The 19,392-nt window shown below is 40.3% G+C and overlaps 1 protein-coding gene across 3 annotated transcripts in view; it reads right to left on the reverse strand.

Annotated features, from left to right (window-relative positions):
* Window positions 1-12,554: 12,554 nt before the first annotated feature.
* Window positions 12,555-19,392, reverse strand: part of COP1 (COP1 E3 ubiquitin ligase) — a 103,228-nt gene continuing 96,390 nt past the window's right edge. For all 3 annotated transcript variants that reach the window (XM_070397500.1, XM_070397499.1, XM_070397501.1), the window contains exons 19-20: window positions 14,690-14,734; window positions 12,555-12,897 (exon numbers count right to left, since the gene is read on the reverse strand). In XM_070397500.1, coding sequence (XP_070253601.1) covers window positions 12,880-12,897; window positions 14,690-14,734 — 63 coding nt within the window. In that variant the 3' untranslated portion in view covers window positions 12,555-12,879. The remainder of the gene's footprint in view (window positions 12,898-14,689; window positions 14,735-19,392) is intronic.

A 19,392-nucleotide genomic window follows, 5' to 3' on the forward strand; every position in this document is an offset into this window, starting at 1 on the left:
ACCCTCAGTCACTCTACGAGCCTCGTCTCTCACCCAGGATCTTACACAAACTGGAGCTTCAAAGAAAACCTTCTGGTGGTTTCTGAGTTCAACAGTCCAGCCCTCAGCTTTCTTGTGGAAAAGCAGAAGAAGCCCCTCTGAGGACACAGTGAGATAATTCCTGTAAGGTGCATGGGACAGTGCCAGGCATGGAGCACTCAATAAACAATGGCGTTGTTGTTGATCTGTCTATACTATTTACTACTGAGACACCGCGGTCCCTCCAGGCTCACATCAACCTTAGCTCCCAGGAAACTTCAGGAAGAAGCCAGAAAGCTCCTTTGACCTGCTGCTATTTTCCCAATTTGCTTTCACCAAATAGTTCCCAGCTCCTCATTCTGGCCCAGTTCATTCTGGGGGAACCCATCTTTCTCCCTTCCCTTTGGCCCAATGGCACACGCTTGTCATGTGTTTAGTCTTGTACCAGGGCATGCAGAACTGCTTTGAGGCGGCCAGGCAAAATGGAAGATGGGAAAAATATAGGGAGAATAAACGTCTACTTCTATGAGTGGAGCTGGGACTCACATCCAGGAATCTGGAGCCCCCAACACCCCCACCTAACCACATCCCCACACAGTCGGCCAACATGATGGCTGCTGGCGGCTTAGCGTCTGTGCACAGGCCACTTTACTTTGAAAGAGGCTCCGGGGACAGAAGGTTCAGAGGACTGGTTCTCTGGTGGTAAAGTCTGTAGACCTCCAGGGAAACCTGAGCTAGAAATATTGAGGATGAAGCCTTCCACAGCCTCCAAATCACACCCCACAAGCCACAGGCCCACCTCATTCATTCATTCAGCCAGCTAGCCAGTGCATCAACGCAGTTTCCCCTGCATGCCTGCTCTGTGTCAGGTGATGCTGGGCAGGCGCTGGAGAGACACAGGGAACAGTCCTGGCTAAGGCTCGAAGCCACAAGAGGGCCAGACTTAGAGACTGGAGCTGGGCCATTAGGTTTTACATCCTGGCTCCTGCCTGTTCCTCTGCCAGGGCCAAGCACAGGCAACCAGGTCAGACGGCCAGGCCCCTGAGAAACCTGCAGTAGTGTGCAACACACTTTTTTGTGTAAATATGTCCCAAATATTACATGGGACATATTATACTGAAACATCAGTTGCCATTTATCTGAAATTAAAATTTAACTGCATGTCCTGTATTTTCATTTGCTACATCTGGCACCCTTAACCCAAGCGGCACCCATCCCTAATCCATGGCCTCTAGGAAGCCAACAACCGCATTTTCCACATCCTATAGAAAGGTTTGTACATGTACAGAGCTGGTCGCCATACAGAGAGGATAAACAAAGGCCCCAGATCGCAGAGATAGTAAAAAGCTTGGTGCCTGCCAGGTCTTTATAGGCCGGGCCCCTGTCCTAAGTGCTGACCTGATTACTCACGTTAATTCATTTAATGCTCACAACCATCCCCATAAGGTACATGCTATTTCTTACCCCCACTCTACAGGTCACGGGCCTGAGGAACAGAGAACTGAGACCACACAGCTAAGAAGGACAAAGCCAAGCAGATATGGGACATGAAAGCAACTCCCCAGCCTGTGACATGGACTTCATTTTTTTATAAAAACGGGTCTGGGGCCCTGTACTGAAAAAGAAGGTGGCACTGTGCACTTGTTGGTGCTGGAGCTGCCAGATGGCGGTGCCACCAGGCCATTCTCCCTCTCCCAGTATCACATATAAACTGTTGAATTGTATATTTATTCATACAAACACAGATGCATTTACATTCCAAGTACTGGCAGAGCATTAACCAGCTGCCGGAGCTGTCTGTCCCAGGGACTGTTTGGTGCACTGCCACCAGCAGGCAGCCTCACACAGGCAAGGGGTTGTCACTCCCACAACAAGTCAAGCTCACACACTGGGTTCCTCCTCCACACTCCTAGGCCCGGGTAATATCTGCAACCTTTCTGACACTTTACACATTATATTTATAACACATGTCTACAAGCTTGTCTCTTGCAAGAGAAGGCACGCCCCAAAGCAGACAGCATGCTTCCATCACTTCACTTAATGTTCCTGAGTGCTTACTGTGGGTCAGGAACAGAGCTAGGGACTAAGATTAAGTGTCCCTAAAGAGGTACTGACAAACCCGTGGTGGCAGAGCCGGGTGGCAGAGACAATGAAAGAAACCAGCTTCATACACTAGGAAGTGTCCTAAGAGGAGTGCTGGGTGCAGAGGGAGGCAGTGGGGCCAGGCAGGAAGAGCTCTGCAGAAGCTGTGAGCGTGCAAGAGACCTGTGGGATGCAGTCATGCTGTCCTCTGCTGCCCTCCGCCAGGCTTGCTTCCCAGCAAGGAAGGGAAAGGGGAGGGAGGAAGCAGAAACACAGGGTGGGCAACATTTTCAAGACGAAGAAGGGAAACAAACAGAGGCTACCGTGGGGTGATTTGGTTTTTGCTGCTGCTTTTCTGGGTGAGGAGCACTTGAGGATAATTAAATACAGAGGGAAAGGATCCTGCACAGAGGCAGAGGTTGCCGGTGCTGGAGGGAGGAGGGAGAGTGGTCAGTACTACAGAGCCCAGTCCCTGAGGGGTGGAGGGTGGGCTCTGTCTAGGTGAGGGATGAGGAGAGGACACACCACCCTCCCTAGACTTAGGAAGTCTCAGCTCCATCTTCTTTGTGCTGGGAAACAACAGTCCCCCAGTGGGTGATGATGGGGTAGGAAGGGGTGGGTGGTGACTCAGACAAAAGCTTAAGGACAGAAGTGAGGGTTTCAATAGCCACTGTGTGGACAGGAGAGAACCGAACAGGTTCATGTTCCTTTTATCCAGTCCAGAACATGACCTGGAGTTGATGCCCAAAATGTTTGATGAACTTGACTGACCTGACTCCATGCCCCCACACCCACAGGGAGGTGAGGGTGGGATTAAAGGGGCGGTGCTTACGAAGTGCTGGGATAACAAACAGAGAGGAAGCTCTGATTGAGAGGGCAGGGGAGCAGCCTGGAGCCTCCTGAGAGAATCCAGAGGGGGTGGGCTGGGCCCTCCCCAGCTTGGCTTCTCTGCTCCTGACTCAGAAGGCACTGATGGCTAAGGCAGTATGCATGCATTCCTAGATGGAATGCCCCTAGTGATGGCTGTAAACTGACTGCTCCCTGACACCTGGGAGGTGCAAACTGAAGCAGACCTGACAGCCAGTCATCTGAACCAGGAGGGCTTTGTGTTTTTTGCTTTTAGAGGCTCTTCCTTTGTTTCAAAGTCCTAAGACAGGGCCCTCCCCTTGGCAGATCATGGGCAAGTGCTGGGGCCCCTTTTCCCTTTAATCTAGGGGTAGAGTGGAGGGAGGAGGGTGGAAGAGGGTAGAAGGAAGTGTGTGGGCCCAGGACCCAGAGGGACAGGGCAGATTAGAGTTGGAATGCCCCCCTCTGCCACTTTACAGGAAGGAAGGAAAATAAAACCAGTCCCTGTGGAGAGCGGCTGGCCAGTGATCACCCCTGGCCACTTATCTCTGTCCTCACCCTCACCTCCAGCTACAGGTGACTCAACTGGGGCTGAGCAGCTGAAGCCCGGGTCCTCAAACCACAGTGTGATTGGTGGCCCTAACATGGACAGAGAGGTTAGTTTTTAACCAAGTCAGTTGGACTATCCCTCTTCAAACTTGAACACAGAAGTCCCCCCCGCCCGTCCCCCTCGCCCGTCCCCCTCCCCCCCCCCCCCCCCCCCCCCCCCCGCCTCAGTGGGCAGGAGACAGAAGCCACAGCAGGAAGGAGTCCATGGGAGAGTGGAGCCAGGCTGGGTCCTGAGCATGCTGACCCTCCTCCCCTCTCTACCAACCACTGGAATCCAGGGCCCTTGAACTGGATGGAGGCTGAGGGGGAGAGAGAAGGCTATGAGTTACCCTTCCAGCCTCCAACCAGAAACTGCCCTCTGTGGGGTGAGAATGCTTCAAAGCTCTGCTTCAGGAAGCCCAGAGGGCCAAGGAGGGTCTCAGGGGGTGTGGAGGAAGGAGACCCTCCCAGGGAGGCAGGCCTTCTTCTTGTTCCTGCTCTGCCAGTAAATAGCTGTTATCTGGGGGCTAGTGCACATTAACCTGCCCAGTTTTCATCTGAAATCATCTTCGGCCCTTCACTTATGCTCTATGGGTGTGATTGTTCCCCTGATAACCAATCTTTACTTTTACTGATAGTCACAATTCCTTCTCCCCTCTCTACTCTTGTTGCCTGGGAGAGAAATAAAACTAAAAGGACTCCTGTAGAGATGATGCAGATTTTCAGCCCGTAGTCACCTCCTACTGAAAATCTCCAGGGAGAGAATGCACTGGGCATGTGGTAGGAAAAGGGACATTTCAGAAATTTCACTTTGTGCATTTCCCCAAGCCAGCTTTTCACGGCCATTGTGATGGTGGCTACTGGCAGGTCAGCTCATAGGCAGATGCCATGTTCAGAGAATATGCGCAGTAATACCATTTTATGGGCCCAGTGAAACTTCCAGAATAGCTCACCTAACCTTTCAACTTCCCATCTTTTGTTGTTGCCAATATTTATTTTATACTTCTTATTCATAATAAAGAGTGACTAAAATTTTGTTATGCATATGCTAATGTTGCCCTGTGTTCATGGAGTGCTTTTTAATTTCCAAGAATGCTGAGGCCTTTCCAAAGATATATCACTGAAACTGTACTGCAAAGCTTTGCAATTCAACAGCACAGGAAGCCCACACCTCAGTGAGAAGACTCTCCTGGAACTGCTTGTCTGGGAAGTGGGAGTACAAACATGGTTTTTAAACATGAAAAAAAAAAAATTGAAAAAATAATGAGCTAGCTTTTAATAGTGGCTAATATGGGGGGAAAAAGTAATTTTGTTGCATCTTTCAAAATTTAACCCCTCCAAATGAGACAGAGTTCAAACATTAGCCATAACATATGTATGCTTACCAGTAAGATACTCAGTCATCCCAAGAAAACATCTTTGGTGAGTGCTGTGAGCTGAGAAGCTTCTTTTATGTTCAGAAAGGAAATTTTAATAACTCAGGATGAAAGAACCAAAGTGGGCGGGGGGGGGGGGGGGGGCAATCTTGCAAAATACCTTCTGCTTTCCCAACTCAACAGGCTACCTTAAGCACAAACCTTCCAGAATATCGTAGAGATATTTATATTCCACTCAATAAAATGTCCAAAGTGTCTCATTGTTTATTGAGCTTTAACAGAAAGGTGTCCCCTGGTTCTCCAAAAATGCACACACCAATATACATCAACACTGCATGTGCGCACTCCTGTGGAAATTGCTATGCAATGCAACAAGAAAAGCTTTTAGTTATGTGGTGTGTCCTCCAAAATGGCCTTCCAGGTTCCTGTGCTAGACACACACCATTATGGAAAAAGAACACCATTGTTTGGTGTTGGGAAAATTGGACAGATATATGCAAAAAAATGAAACTAGACCACCAACTTACACCATACACAAAAATAAACTCAAAATGGATAAAGGACTTAAACATAAGACGGAACACCATAAAAATACTATAGGAATCCACAGGCAGCAAAATCTCAGACATATGCTGAAGCAATTTCTTCACCAATAAAGCTCCTAGAGCAAAGGAAACTAAAGAGAAAATAAACAAATGGGACTACATCAAAATAAAAAGCTTTTGCACAGCAAAAGAAACCATCAACAAAACAACAAGAAAGCCCACTGCATGGGAGAACATATTTGCCAATGTTATCACTGATAAGGGTTTAATCTCCAACATTTACAGGGAACTCATACAACTTAACAAAGGGAAGATAAACAACCCAATCAAAAAATGGACAATGGACCTAGATACTTTTTTAAAGAAGACACAAGGGAGGCCAAGAGACATATGAAAACATGCTCAAAGTCACTAATCATCCAAGAGATGCAAATCAAGACGACAATGAGGTACCATCTCACACCTGTCAGAATGGCTATCAGCAACAAATCAACAAACGACAAGTGCTGCTGGCAAGGATGTGGAGAAAAAGGAACCCTTGTGCACTGCTGGTGGGAATGCAGACTGGTGCAGCCACTGTGGAGAACAGTATGGAGTTTCCTTAAAAAACTAGAAATGGCCCTGACCGGTTTGGCTCAGTGGATGGAGCGTCGGCCTTCGGACTCAGGGGTCCCGGGTTCGATTCCGGTTGGGGGCATGTACCTTGGTTGCGGGCACATCCCCAGTGGGGAGTATGCGGGAGGCAGCTGATCGGTGTTTCTCTCTCACCGATGTTTCTGGCTCTCTATCCCTCTCCCTTCCTCTCTGTAAAAAATAAATAAAATATATTTAAAAAAAAACAAACAAACAAAAAAAAAACTAGAAATGGATCTCCCATTTGACCCAGTGATCCCACTTCTAGGAATATATCCCAAGAAACTAGAAACACCAATCAGAAAGGATATATGCACCCCTATGTTCATAGCAGCACAATTTACCAGAGCTAAGATTTGTAAACAGCCTAAGTGCCCATCAGCAAATGAGTGGATTAAAAAAACTGTGGCACATCTACACAATGGAATACTACGCTGCAGTAAAAAAGGAATTCTTACCATTTGCAACAGCATGGATGGGACTGGAGAGCATTATGCTAAGTGAAATAAGCCAGTCAGAGAAAGATAAATATCACATGATCTCACTCATTTATGGAAAATAATGAACAACATAAACTGATGAACAAAAACAAATCCAGAGACAGATAAGCATCGAACCTCAGAGGGAAGGTAGGAGGAGGGTGGGGGGAGGAGAAGAGATCAACCAAAGGACTTGTGTGCATGCATAAAAGCCTAATCAATGGACACAGACACCAGGGGGGTGAGCGCATGAGTAATGGGGTGGGGGTGGGGGGCAATGGGGTGATAAGGATACATATGTAATACCTTAATCAATAAAGAAAAAAATTAAGAGAGAGAGAGAGAGAGAGAGAGAGAGAGAGAGAGAGAACACACCATTGCTGCAAAAATACTTGAGTTACCGAAAGCAAGCTCTGGAGAGATGGGATTTTTTCATGGCTTTTCTTTTGCTCCTGCCACTGCCACATGGTGAGCACCTAGAACAGAGGTTGGCAAATCATGGCCTGCAAGCCCAATCCAACCAAACTTTTCTATGGCTCATCACCAATGAAGGTTTTTTACATTTTTTAATGCTTGAACAATAATTTTAAAAAATATTGTGACACAATTAAATGAGATTTCAGTGTCCATTCAAAAAGTCTCACTGGAACCCAGCCACACTCATTTGTTTACATTTGGCTGGGGCTCTTTTCACATGGTATAAGGCAGAGTTGAGTAGTTGTGACAGAGATTGTATGGCCCACAAAGCCTAAAGTATTACATGGCTCTTTATAAGTCACCTGACCCCCAGCCTAGACTAGACCACCTTGTAACAGGCACTCCAATTTTGGTGCATGAATAGGACTTGAATTCATTCCTTTTGAGAATAGCCCATATCCATTAGAGGCCACGAGCTGAGGATTCCAACCACGGGACTGAACTGAGTTATTACTAGGCTGCTACTCCACTGAAGCTCACTCACAAAAACATTTCTGAGATAAGGCATTCTTTCAGGTGTATAAAATTAAAGATGAATCTTTAAATTTTGAGTCTAGAAGTATGTCATTATTTATGTTTGCCTTGTTTTTTTTTCTCTGAAAAATCCTTAAGACTATTTCTTAATGTGGTTCTTCCAAAAGGCTCCTAAACCACCAATCACAGACTAGCACTAACAGAGGGCAAACACAGGTCATATAGGAAAACCCATAAAATCATCTGCAGAGACACTGCAAATACTCTACACAGTAGTTGGTGAACCTAGGCTGTTATCATCTTTGGAAACTTCAACTTAGAATTCATGAGTCCTTACCCACTTCCAAGCCAAGATCTCCTTCAGAACTTGGGCACTAGGGAGTTTGCTTCTGAAACTGATAAAGGGCAAATGATTCACAAAGAACAAATTAAAATGATATGCAAATGAACAGATTTCTTGATTCTCATATTGAGCTGTAATGATCTCAAATAAAAAGAAACAAATAATTGCAGGCACTCACATATCTGAGTGACTAACACAAGATAACTAAGGACTCTATATAGTATAACCTTATTTATTAAGATGAGAGTATCATTCTCAGTCATTAGAACTTAGGAATAAATAGAGTACAGGGGTTTACTATCTTGCAAAATTAAACAATTTGTTAGTGACAAAGTGGAGACTGTAAACCTCCCCTAAACTCCATGTTTACCTTTCTTTGTAGGGATAGCTGAAACAGATCGCTGATTTATTCCATGTACTTCTCCAGCTTAAACTCGCACTACTGGCTTGCACTTTGTTTGGTATATGTTGAAGCTATCCTCATAACTTTTTTTTTGACAAAAAAAATTTTTTTTTAGATTTATAGAAAAATTGCAAAGAAATCAAGAGTTCCCATACATACTACACCCCATTTCCCCTATTATTAACATCTGATATTGGTATGGTACATTTGTTACAATTAATGAATCAATACTAATACATTATATCAACTTGAGTCCAGTACTTTATTCAGATTTCCTTAGTTTTCATGCAATGTCCTTTTCTGTTTCAGGACCCATCCAGGACATTACATTACATTCAGTCATGTCACCTTAGGCTCCTGGTGGCTGTGACAGTTTCTCACTTCCCTTGTTTTGATGACCTTGACAGTGTTGAGGACAGCTGGTCAGCTAGTTAGTAGGAAGCCCCTCAGTAGGAATTCATCTGATTTTTTTTAAAATTTAGATTGGGTTATTAATTTTGGGAAGATCCCAAAGTTGAAGTGCCATTTTCAGTACCTTATAGCAAGAGTATATACTAGCATCACCATGACTTACAACTTTTCATGATGACACTGATCAACTGGCTCTGGCAATATTTGTCAGGTTTCTCACTTTTTTCTTTTCTTCCTTACTGGACTTTGTGGAAGGAAACCACTACGCACAGCCCATATTTAGAAGTGGCAATTATGTTCCATGAAAAATTTCTCTCTTCTTTCCATTTATTTATTCATTCAATCATTTATATCATTTATTTGTTGCTCAAATTATTCCACCTTTGGTCAGTAAGAGCTACTCATGCCTTCTTCTTTGCTTCCTTTGGTCTTGAATGTATCCTTGCTTTTCACGATTCAGCTGAGAGGTTACCTCCTCCAAGGAAAAAAAATTCATGGAACCACCCCTATTCCCACTGAACTTTATCTCCTACCATTCTAGTTTATGATTTTTCCCATTACCATACATCTAAAATTTACATTGATTATGTGTTTATACACTATATACTTATCCATCTTTCCCTCTGGACAATAAGCTTTTTGATCATATCTTATTTATTTTGTATGCAGTACATAGTGCCTCACTTGCACAAAGCAGGAGCTCAACAAATATTTCTAGAATGATCATTATGGTTTTCTCTTTAGTCTAGGAATGCCTAACATATTAACCAGAAGCACACAGAAGCTGGTAAATAACTGCCTTGGGAGGAACTACAAGGTGCTACTATTGTGTGAACCGGTCATGTAATCAGGATCTAAGTTAACACTTCCTCATGTCTCACTTCTAAGTAAGCCTATTTCCTGATCATTAATCCCAGTTATATTTGCATAACTACATTAAAAGCAATGAAATTATCAGATTGTTTAGAACAAAAGACTGGGTAGTTTCTAGCACTGCTTACCTTAGAGAAGTGGTGTCCCTAAAATAGCACACAGACATTTTGGTCATGAGTTTCCCAAGTGACTTAGTGCTAGTTCGGAATTGCATAACCACTGAAGAAATAAATTTGCTGAGTTGTATTCTTCATTGTCAGGACTTATGAGAAAATGACTATAAAAATTTGCCAAAACCGGTTTGGCTCAGTGGATAGAGCGTCGGCCTGCGGACTGAAGGGTCCTGGGTTCGACTCCGGTCAAGGGCATGTACCTTGGTTGCGGACACATCCCCAGTGGGAGTTGTGCAGTAGGCAGCTGATCGATGTTTCTCTCTCATCGATGTTTCTGGCTCTCTGTCCCTCTCCCTTCCTCTCTGTAAGAAATGAATAAAATATATTTAAAAAAAAAATTAATCAAGACTCTCTCAGATATAGGAACTAATGCTGTGGTAAACTATTAAGCTGAAACCGTTTTTAGGTTAGAGCATGCTATCATCTTTGTTGAAGTCACCATTAACTCTTGACTGATCACCTTCCTACTTGTACTCTTGCTCCATCCATCCACTCACAATAAATGAGATCATGTTGTTCCACTTAACCCTTCCTTGGCACTGCTTTTATAACAAAATTCAAATTCTCAACCATACCCTAAAAGGCTCCACATATCTAGTGGGCTCCTCTACTTCCTCAAACTCACCCCATACGTGTCTCTTCCTTGTTTATTAATGCCAGCCATGCTCATCTTTCTGAAGCTGTGGCTCAGTCCCATAAATTTTTTGATGTCCAGTAACTCCATCTTGTTATAAGAACTTTACAAAGTTCTTCAATCTTTAATGTTTCAAATGCACATGTTGTGTCTAAGAAACCCTCTACAAATCTGCTGAAATAGAGATTAGACTGAAAGATAAAACCCAAATTCTTCTTGAATTAAAGTGGTTTTTTTGGGGTGTTAGAATGTACATTATCTTTAAGCTTTATTTAACTGATGTTATTTTTCCAAGAAATAGTAATAGTTTGATGTTGACATCCTACAAAAAAATACCACAAATTTAAAAATTGTTTCTTACTATTTACAAGAAGTTAAAACATAAATTTAAATAAAGCATTGCCTTAAAATAATTCATTAAAAAAATTCAGTCCCTTTGATAACTAAAGTACCTTATTACATCATTCCAAACACATGAAAATTAACATGACCACCCCCCAAAATAAAATATTATTAAAAATCAGATCACATAAAATGCCACAACAATCTGCTTCTATTTTAGCACATTCAGAGACATGAACTCTCTGCTTCCTGTTTTGATGATTTTTCTGGACCCATCTGCCTACGTGAAGTTCTCCAAGAGAAGAACCTACACTTGAATATTCCTTTTATACCTCTGCAAAATGTCGTTCGTTAGTCTTAGAAACAAAGGTCAACTAACACTGTTCTGACTGATGACAGGCATAACTTTTGAATGACAGTGACCTTTTCTCTCAGAATTGAGTCCAAAAGTTTATCAACTCCCAGAAGTTAGTAAGAGATAACTGTGAAGCTGAAAATAAAAACTTTCACCTAAGTTTGCAGTAAACTCATTGGAGGGTAAAAACTATTCTGGCCCTGGCTGGGTGGCTCCGTTCATTGGGGCATTCTGCCGTACACCAAAAGGTTGTGGGTTCGATTCCCAGTCAGAGCACATACCTAGATTGTGGGTTTGATCTGTGATTGGGGCTCGTGTGGGAGGCAATAATAATGTTGTTTTCTCTCTCTCTCTCTTAAAAATAAAAACATATCCTTGGGTTAAGGATTAAAAAAAAAAACTGATCTGAATTGATGCAAGACTAATTTTAGCCTTTATTAATCCCATGTTAGGTGAAAGTTGTTTTTTTTTTTTGCCGCAGAATATTAATGTGTTTGAGAATAGCACATTTATTTTTCCAGACTCTATTGGAGGATGTTACAAAACGTATTATCATTCATATAGTTATTCACACCAAGTTTCTCCAAGTGTCTATTTTCAAAAATATATGGAGTTAATTTTGTTTATATCTTTTTCTAAAAAGCATACACATTTTTAAAGTAGCTCAAACAGAAGGCTTTACATTACTTTTGCTTGACCTGCTATTCTACTAACTTCTTTCCTTCTACAAACTGAAAACTATTTAGAAAAGTAACTAGACAGTTTAAGAGATTACATGGCTTAGAAATTTTGGTAACAGAGCTTCCAATTCTTTACCTATATGCCAGGGACTGGCAAGCCATTGTCTGTGGGCCAAATCCAACCCTCCACCCATTTCACTGTTATGCCCACTTGTTTACATACTGTCTGTGGCTGCTTTCCTGCTACAAGACAGAGCTGCATAGTGACACAAACCTTCTGACCTGCAAAGCTGAAAATATTTACTGTCTGGCTCTTTAAAGAAAGTGCAAGGGTTGAACTAAGTATACATTCTGCCAAGGATGGTACTAATAGCTATGATTGTGTGAAATAAGTTGGTTTGCCTGCATTTAGAGCTTATGACATATACTAGTATGTGTGACACTTCAAAGGCAGAGATATGTCACAGATTGACATTCCCTTTCTGTGTGAATGTGGTCTTAACGAGTCAAAATTTTAGATCTTTGGTCAGAAGTAGAGGGACTGAGGAGTATAGTACTTGCTGACGAGAGAAATCTGGTCTGAGAATGAAGAAAGGAATTTGTATGGTAAAGTTATTAATATTTCCACCTACTGTAAACATTAAATTCACTGAAAGGAACCCACATACTTTTATATTTACGTTGACATGCATAATTTCAAAGAGGAGGGGAAATATGGGCCTTAAAAACTACTCACTGGTACATTATTCTACCGCTCATGTGTGCTGTCTTGAGGAGATTACTGTCTCTTACTACAACTGACACAAACTTTCCCAGCTCAACCATGGCTCAATAAACTTTTATTACTTTTTGTTATTTACTTTTATTTAAAAGAATTTGTTTCCCTATCACAAAAATTAGATAACTACACCATCAACAGCAGCAAAGTCCACAGAGTTACATTGATGGTGCAGAGTTCACTGGGCATTCCCAATGTCCCAAAGGGCATAAAGGAGGGGAAAAAGTAAAAGAAAAAAATACTCAAAACAAATTCAAAACCCATAATGATGTCGGGGAGAGACTTGTCGTGATAGTCTCTATCTTCTTTCACTGTTGGCTGCAGATATACTTCAGCAGGACCACATACAAACTAACTTGAGTAAACCTTTCATACCAACTCCAGCACCTAATTAGGGGGAGAAAAGGATCAGTTTAATAAAAAGTTTAAGAACATATAAAGAGTTTAATGCATCTTTACTATATTGTAAATGGTGAACTAATTCAGGAAAACTTTCGCTCACGGCTAAAATGCCAAAGAATTTGAAGGAATTAGTCATTAATCCTTTCTTGCTTTTAATTCAACAGTTGGATCAATGCTCTGACATTAGTTATCTCCAGAGTTAACTAGAAAGAAACTGGCTGATGCATAGCATGGATATAACATTTTTGGAACATATACAGGGTGTGGCAAGAGTAGGTTCATAGTTGTATCCACTTTTGAAAATAATACTAAATTAATAAATAATAATACAAGAATAAACTCTATGTTTATTCTTGTATTTTTATTTATTAATTATTGTAATCAAAAGTGGACACAACTGTAAACTACTTTTGGTGTCTTTCCATATTCTTAAGAAAAGTTTAAGTATTGCTGTTTAGGATTTTAAGCTATTTATTTCTCCCACTGATAAAGAGTTTGCAGTATCAAGGTATACAGGACCTAATATTTTGCCTTTGCCTATTATTTCACATATTTTCTAGTTTATCATCTGGTGTCAAAATATTTTGCTAGTTATTACAGTAGAGTCTTGTCATACAAGAAAAGTGAGATATTGCTAAAATTAAAAATGACAAGAAGCAATAATCAGCTATAAAAAGAATAGAAGAAATGGCTAAGAAAGAACATAGAACATGAGAAAAATTACAAGCCACTGTCAAAAAGAATGTAAAATGGAGGGTGCAATTCTAGGTGGCAAAGAATTAAAGGAGCAACTATTCCCCCTCCTGTTAGTGCTAAGGCTTGACTTATACCTGTGCTTCCATAATGGTTTTTGTCTTTATGGTTAGCAAGCAGGCTACTTAACATAAGAGGTGAATGCTATTGAACAAAATCTTAGATTTAGCACTAAGATTCTATAAGTGCATATGTAACTTTGAGCTTCTGTAGCTACTTTAGCAATTCTAATTGCCTCAAAGGCCAAACTCACAGAAGGATAAGGTGCAGCTTTTTCAATAAATGGCTTGTCATGAGAATAAGAGAAAGGGAGACTGCGAGACTACAGAGAACCACTTAAATCAGAGATTCCATTTATTTGTCCAATGTACTGTGCCCCAAGTGCTAAATATCCAATGGTATAATTAGATACAATTTTTATTTCCGTAAGCTCCTAACTACAAAGAAAAGTAGGTGGAAAACTATGCATGAATTTGACACTGAAACTTGTGTGCCCAGAGACATTTAAGTTTTGGATCAAACTAATGGCAAGATCACAATGATCGATCAATTTTCAACAGAACACTAAAATACCTTTTCTTTCCTTGGCAACTGAAGTAAAACCCACTTGTCAGGGAAGAGGACATGAAGAAGAGTAAGATATTTTTAAATCTGGTGAATGTCTAAGCATCTCCAGCTCTATCTTGGAATGCCCTGAGGGTCTTTGGACTGGCATAGAAAAGCTGAACAGCATTTGGCCCACAGCAAATGCTTAACAGCCATTGCCTGTTTTTCATTCTGACCACTCATCAATCCACTGAGCATTCATATAACCTATAACAAGTACTATCATCTTTTCCATAGTTGCAAGCTACTTATTCTTTTCCCCTTCAATCAAAACCATTTCCAAGTAGACATAGACCCATGATTTGGAAATACCTCTAAGGCTAGTACAACTCTGTATTTCCATGTTATAGTTATATTCCATTACAGTCTAAAAATGAAACTGAATTTAAAATGGAGATGTATAAAATAAATAGCTTACCTTAATTGTACCCTGACTGTTAGCAGCAATCAGCACATTGGACTCCTAGAAAAGAATAAGAACTTTTAAAGTATAGAGGATTTTCTGGAGGGCAGTCCAAGAGAATAGGTTCCTCTTCGTTCTTCTTTCTTCCCTTTACCCCAAGAAACTAATAGAATCTAAAGCGGGAAACCAACTTTAACATGATTTTAACTACAAATTTTAAACACAAAATTCCTTATTTTGAGAATTAAGTTTTAATAAAAATAATAAAGTTGGAAGCAGAGTAGGAAACTTTCAAATGTAAAGAAAAATAAAAGAATAGATTACTACTAGAAGGAAAGCTAAAAGAAACAATGACTGGAAGAAAACATCAATAAAACTTGAGAAAAACAAAGAGCATAATCCTCTCCATAGAAAACTCCCCCTTCATTCATTTTCTCCCATAAAATACCAGTAATTGATGTAAATGCTACAGTAGAGTCTTGTCATACAAGAACATGGACAGCTATTCAGTATTAGGAATATGGACAGCTATTCAGTATTAGGAAAACAAACAAGTGTGAATATTCATCTGGGAAAAGGAAGGCTGTCTTTCTTTTTAATTATTCTATCAGTATATGCATTTTTAATAACTTTGGTGATTACTTGAAATAGAATGTATGTGGTAATGTATTTTTTATATTCTAAACTTTAGGAAAAAATCATTTCTCTGGCAAGTAGGAAGAGTAGGAACAAAATGGACAAGACTGTCCATTTACTTAAGGAAACTCATTAAGTAAGAAGAGTTGGGACATGTCTCCTGTTGGAAACGAAGAGTCTGGAGCTTGGAAGTGTATAAAGTCTTTTTGCTTTTCAGAGTAGGCAGCTAAAAGGAGGTAGACAGACTCAAAATACCATAGAGGCCACATGGCTGATGGAACGACCAAGTCCAAACAACAGCTATGAAAAACAGGTAATGTAGTCAAGCCTCAATGAAGAATAGGGTCTGCTTGTATATCCTACAGGCTTCATGACAAAGTGATGAAGACAAGAAAGAAAACTCTTGATCTATATCTGCAAAAGTCGGGCATCTGTGCTCTATAAACTTGTACGTTTCTATTTTTTTACTTCCCTTTGATTCCTAGTAAAGTAACTTTTGGAAAATGCTCATGTTTTTGCTACTGGTGTGATAGGAATTAATTTTTTCCACAACCCCTCAAAATTATAGTATCAGAACATTCTTTGGTTGTAGTTGGTGGCGATAAAATCCATGGTCCTAATTATATCAAGAAGGAATAAAAGACATGTTTTTGCTGGGGTGGACATGGGAACTCCTGATAGGGGGGTTGGGGACCAAAAAAACCCTCTCAAAATATGGCACCCTCCCCCCCCCCCCCCCCCCCCGCCAACCCATAAAGTCCTCATGTGAGAAGTGCCCACCCTATACACAGAAGAAAACAACACCTTTATCTCCAAAGACAAAGGGATGCCAAAAAGAATCCAAACAAACAGGACTTGCTGTTTCCTCCATGCTCTGTAACCTACCACATTTCTACACTGCCCCTCTTCCTCAAACTTAGCACCAATTACTCAGGCTTGTTTCTTTGGGTCTTTATTTCCTTGTGAAGGTTCCTGTGTCACATAAAGCTTAAATAAAGCTCTTCTTCTGTTAATAAGTCACTGACATTTAATTTTCAGACCTGGTCAGGGATGCTAAGAAGGTTAAAGAAAACTTTTTCCTCCCCTCACCCAGTATTTCCCTAGGTGAGGTTTTCCCTTAAATCAGCAAATGTAAACTTGAAAATAGTAACATGGGTAATACAGTTTTCACTATTAGAATTACTTTCAATATCCACTTTGGACCCAGACATGATCCTTCTGTGAACACCTTCCAGATATGAAGCCACAAATAGCACTGACTGATCTAGTTTCTGTTTGAGCAAAGACTCCAGTCTCCAAGAAAGCCCCGGCCACCATCAGACACTGCAGTCACCCAAAGCTGCTCGCTCTGATGTGGGAACATACAATGATAGGATGGTGAAAATTTTATGACCAAAGCCCTATCTCTTTCTGCCATTTTAATTCTAGTCCCCTTAAAAAAAAATGATTTCAGTGAGGGGCAGATAGAAACTTCAATGATGAGAGAGAGAGAGAGAGAGAGAGAGAGAGAGAAAAACATTGATCAGCTGTCTTTTTCATGACCCCTACTGGGGATCGAGCCCAAAACTCTGGCTTGTGCCCTGACTGGGAATTGAAACGTGACCTACTGGTTCATAGGTTGATGCTCAACCACTGAGCCACACCAACCAGGCTCTAGTCACCATTTAATACAAAGAAGGAAGGCAGTGCAACCTGGTAGAGATGAAGGTGCACCCTCTCTACCAGTTTTAGAGATTATAAATTACATAATTCAAACTTCTAATGCTCAGTAGAAGAAAACCTTGGAAAAGTGTAGTATATTATCATACAGTATGAAAGGTTAGGCTCAATTAAATAATACATAAGGGGAGTCTGAAGTCTGTATAATTACTATACTACACCTAAGTAGGAAGACATCTGATAACTATCCAACAGGAACAAACAATGTCTTTTGTAACCTCAGAACTATTGTGGCATTAACAAGTGATGCCATATCAGATGCTACCAGAGGGTTAACACTAAACATATTTTCCTGTGGAGACAGATAAATATCTCATTTACAAATAAGGTAACACAGGAAGTAAGGGCCCAGTTGGAACTGTCTTTTGGGACTAACATATAGGTGACAGAGTGTTGTCCTAAGAATTCTTAGAAACACTCAAAACTGTTCATATTAACAAACAATGAAAAAAAAAAAGTTTACATCTCAGTATACCCCCTTCCTGAAAAAACCATGAACTTATAAAAAAGAGATTTAGGATAAAACTGTCTTTCAGATAACCAGGTATTGGTTGACGATAAATTAATTTTTGCATGCAACAGAAAAATAAAACCAGGTTATTATAAATGGTGAAGGAAGGAGACTTGAATTGGGTGGTGAAAACACAATACAATATACAGATGATGCATTATAAAATTGTATCCCTGAATCCTATGTAATTTTATTAACCAATGTCAACCCAATATATTCCACAAAAAAACAAAAGGTTGCTAAAAGTTGGCCATAAAACCAATACAATACAATACAATACAATACAATAAAACCTGGTATTTTACTTAAGCATAGAGGTATGAAAGTGGTAAGTATAAGGTTATTACTGTAGGTTTCAAGTGATTTTTGTTTGCATTTTGAATGACTAGTAGCTCTTAGCTGCAGCTATAGTCTGCTAGAGCCCAAATGTAAATAAGTTCTTGCTTAATGAGTTGTTTTCACTTGCTAAGTGAAATAAACACCCTAGCCAATAATTCTCATTTTCTCCCTCTTTCTTGGAAACTGACATTTTTGTTATGAACTCTCCTCAAGGTTATGCTAATATTGCACCTAATATTTTCTTCTTAATATAAAGAGATTAAGGTAAGATAATGGAAAAATTAACAGCAAATGTTTTATAAAAATAGAAGACACATGCACAAAAACCACCTTGCTTATAAAGTGAGTAATACTATACTCACACTGATACAATGCTAGCTTGCCTATAAAAGTGCCATCATAGCTAATATATTAAAATCTTAAGCAAGTTGAGAAATAACAATTATTCACTACTTTGCAATTAGAGGACTTATTCCTAGATATAGATATAATTGATTTTAAATGTGAACTAATTTTATTATAGATTTAAATATGTTAAAAGAAATCCCAAATAACTCCCATTTCTGGCCATGGCAGAATAACTAGAACAAATGTGCTCTCTTATCAGCTAAAAAAAAAATTAAAATATGTAAGACAATATTGGACAACAAGCAGCGCAAGACTGTGATTCTTATGAGAAGGGAAACAAATGAGGTGAGTCCTATAACTGCCCTGGCTTTCTGCTTGGAGGCAATTTCTGAACCACATAGCAAAAAAGGAGAATCCAAATAGAGCACAGAGGAATCCAAGCAGATCATAGGACACAGAGATGTAAGTTCAGGGTATCTGTAGGGCAGCTTGAATTTGTACAGCAAAGTAGCATAGATTGTCCTATTTCCTCCCTGCACCCAACTTAAAATTTTTCTGTTAAGACATAATCGTTTTATTAGGTATCCAAAGGAACTTGTGTTCGCAATTAGGGAATACATACCATAAGCTTCTTTTAGGGGTGGATATTAAAAATATTTCACAGACACAGGCACCAATCATAAAAACTAGTACAGTTATGCCATTACATATCTGATTGTCCCTGATTTTAACATATCCTTGGCCACAGAAGTAGTTACAGTTCCATCCAATTTTTAAATATACTAGTAACAGTAAAGAGATATTAAACATCCATCTTCTAATGGGATTTAAAATTTATACAATGAGGATCAAAGTCTGAGCTTCAAACAGCAAAGAAAGATGTGTAACTTAAGGTGTTGGTACAGTGTACAAAAATACTCACTTGCCTTTACATTCAAAGAAGCCCACCTTTAATTAAGATCATCAGCTTTGATTTGTTATCAAGGGGTCACTTGATTCCTATCTCCATATATCTGGTTTGAGTAGAAGCCTACTGTCATCTACTACATGTACTGAATTTTGTGCAGAAGAAAATTGTAAGGGATATAACATTGCAAGAAAGGATGAAGACACATGTAGTTACATTGAAGAACATGGCAACAAGTAGACTCAAAAAGACAGGGGC

Source organism: Myotis yumanensis, unplaced genomic scaffold (assembly GCF_028538775.1).
Source record: "Myotis yumanensis isolate MYYU_CA2020_CCGP unplaced genomic scaffold, mMyoYum1.0.hap1 SCAF_17, whole genome shotgun sequence".
Lineage (NCBI taxonomy): Eukaryota > Metazoa > Chordata > Mammalia > Chiroptera > Vespertilionidae > Myotis > Myotis yumanensis.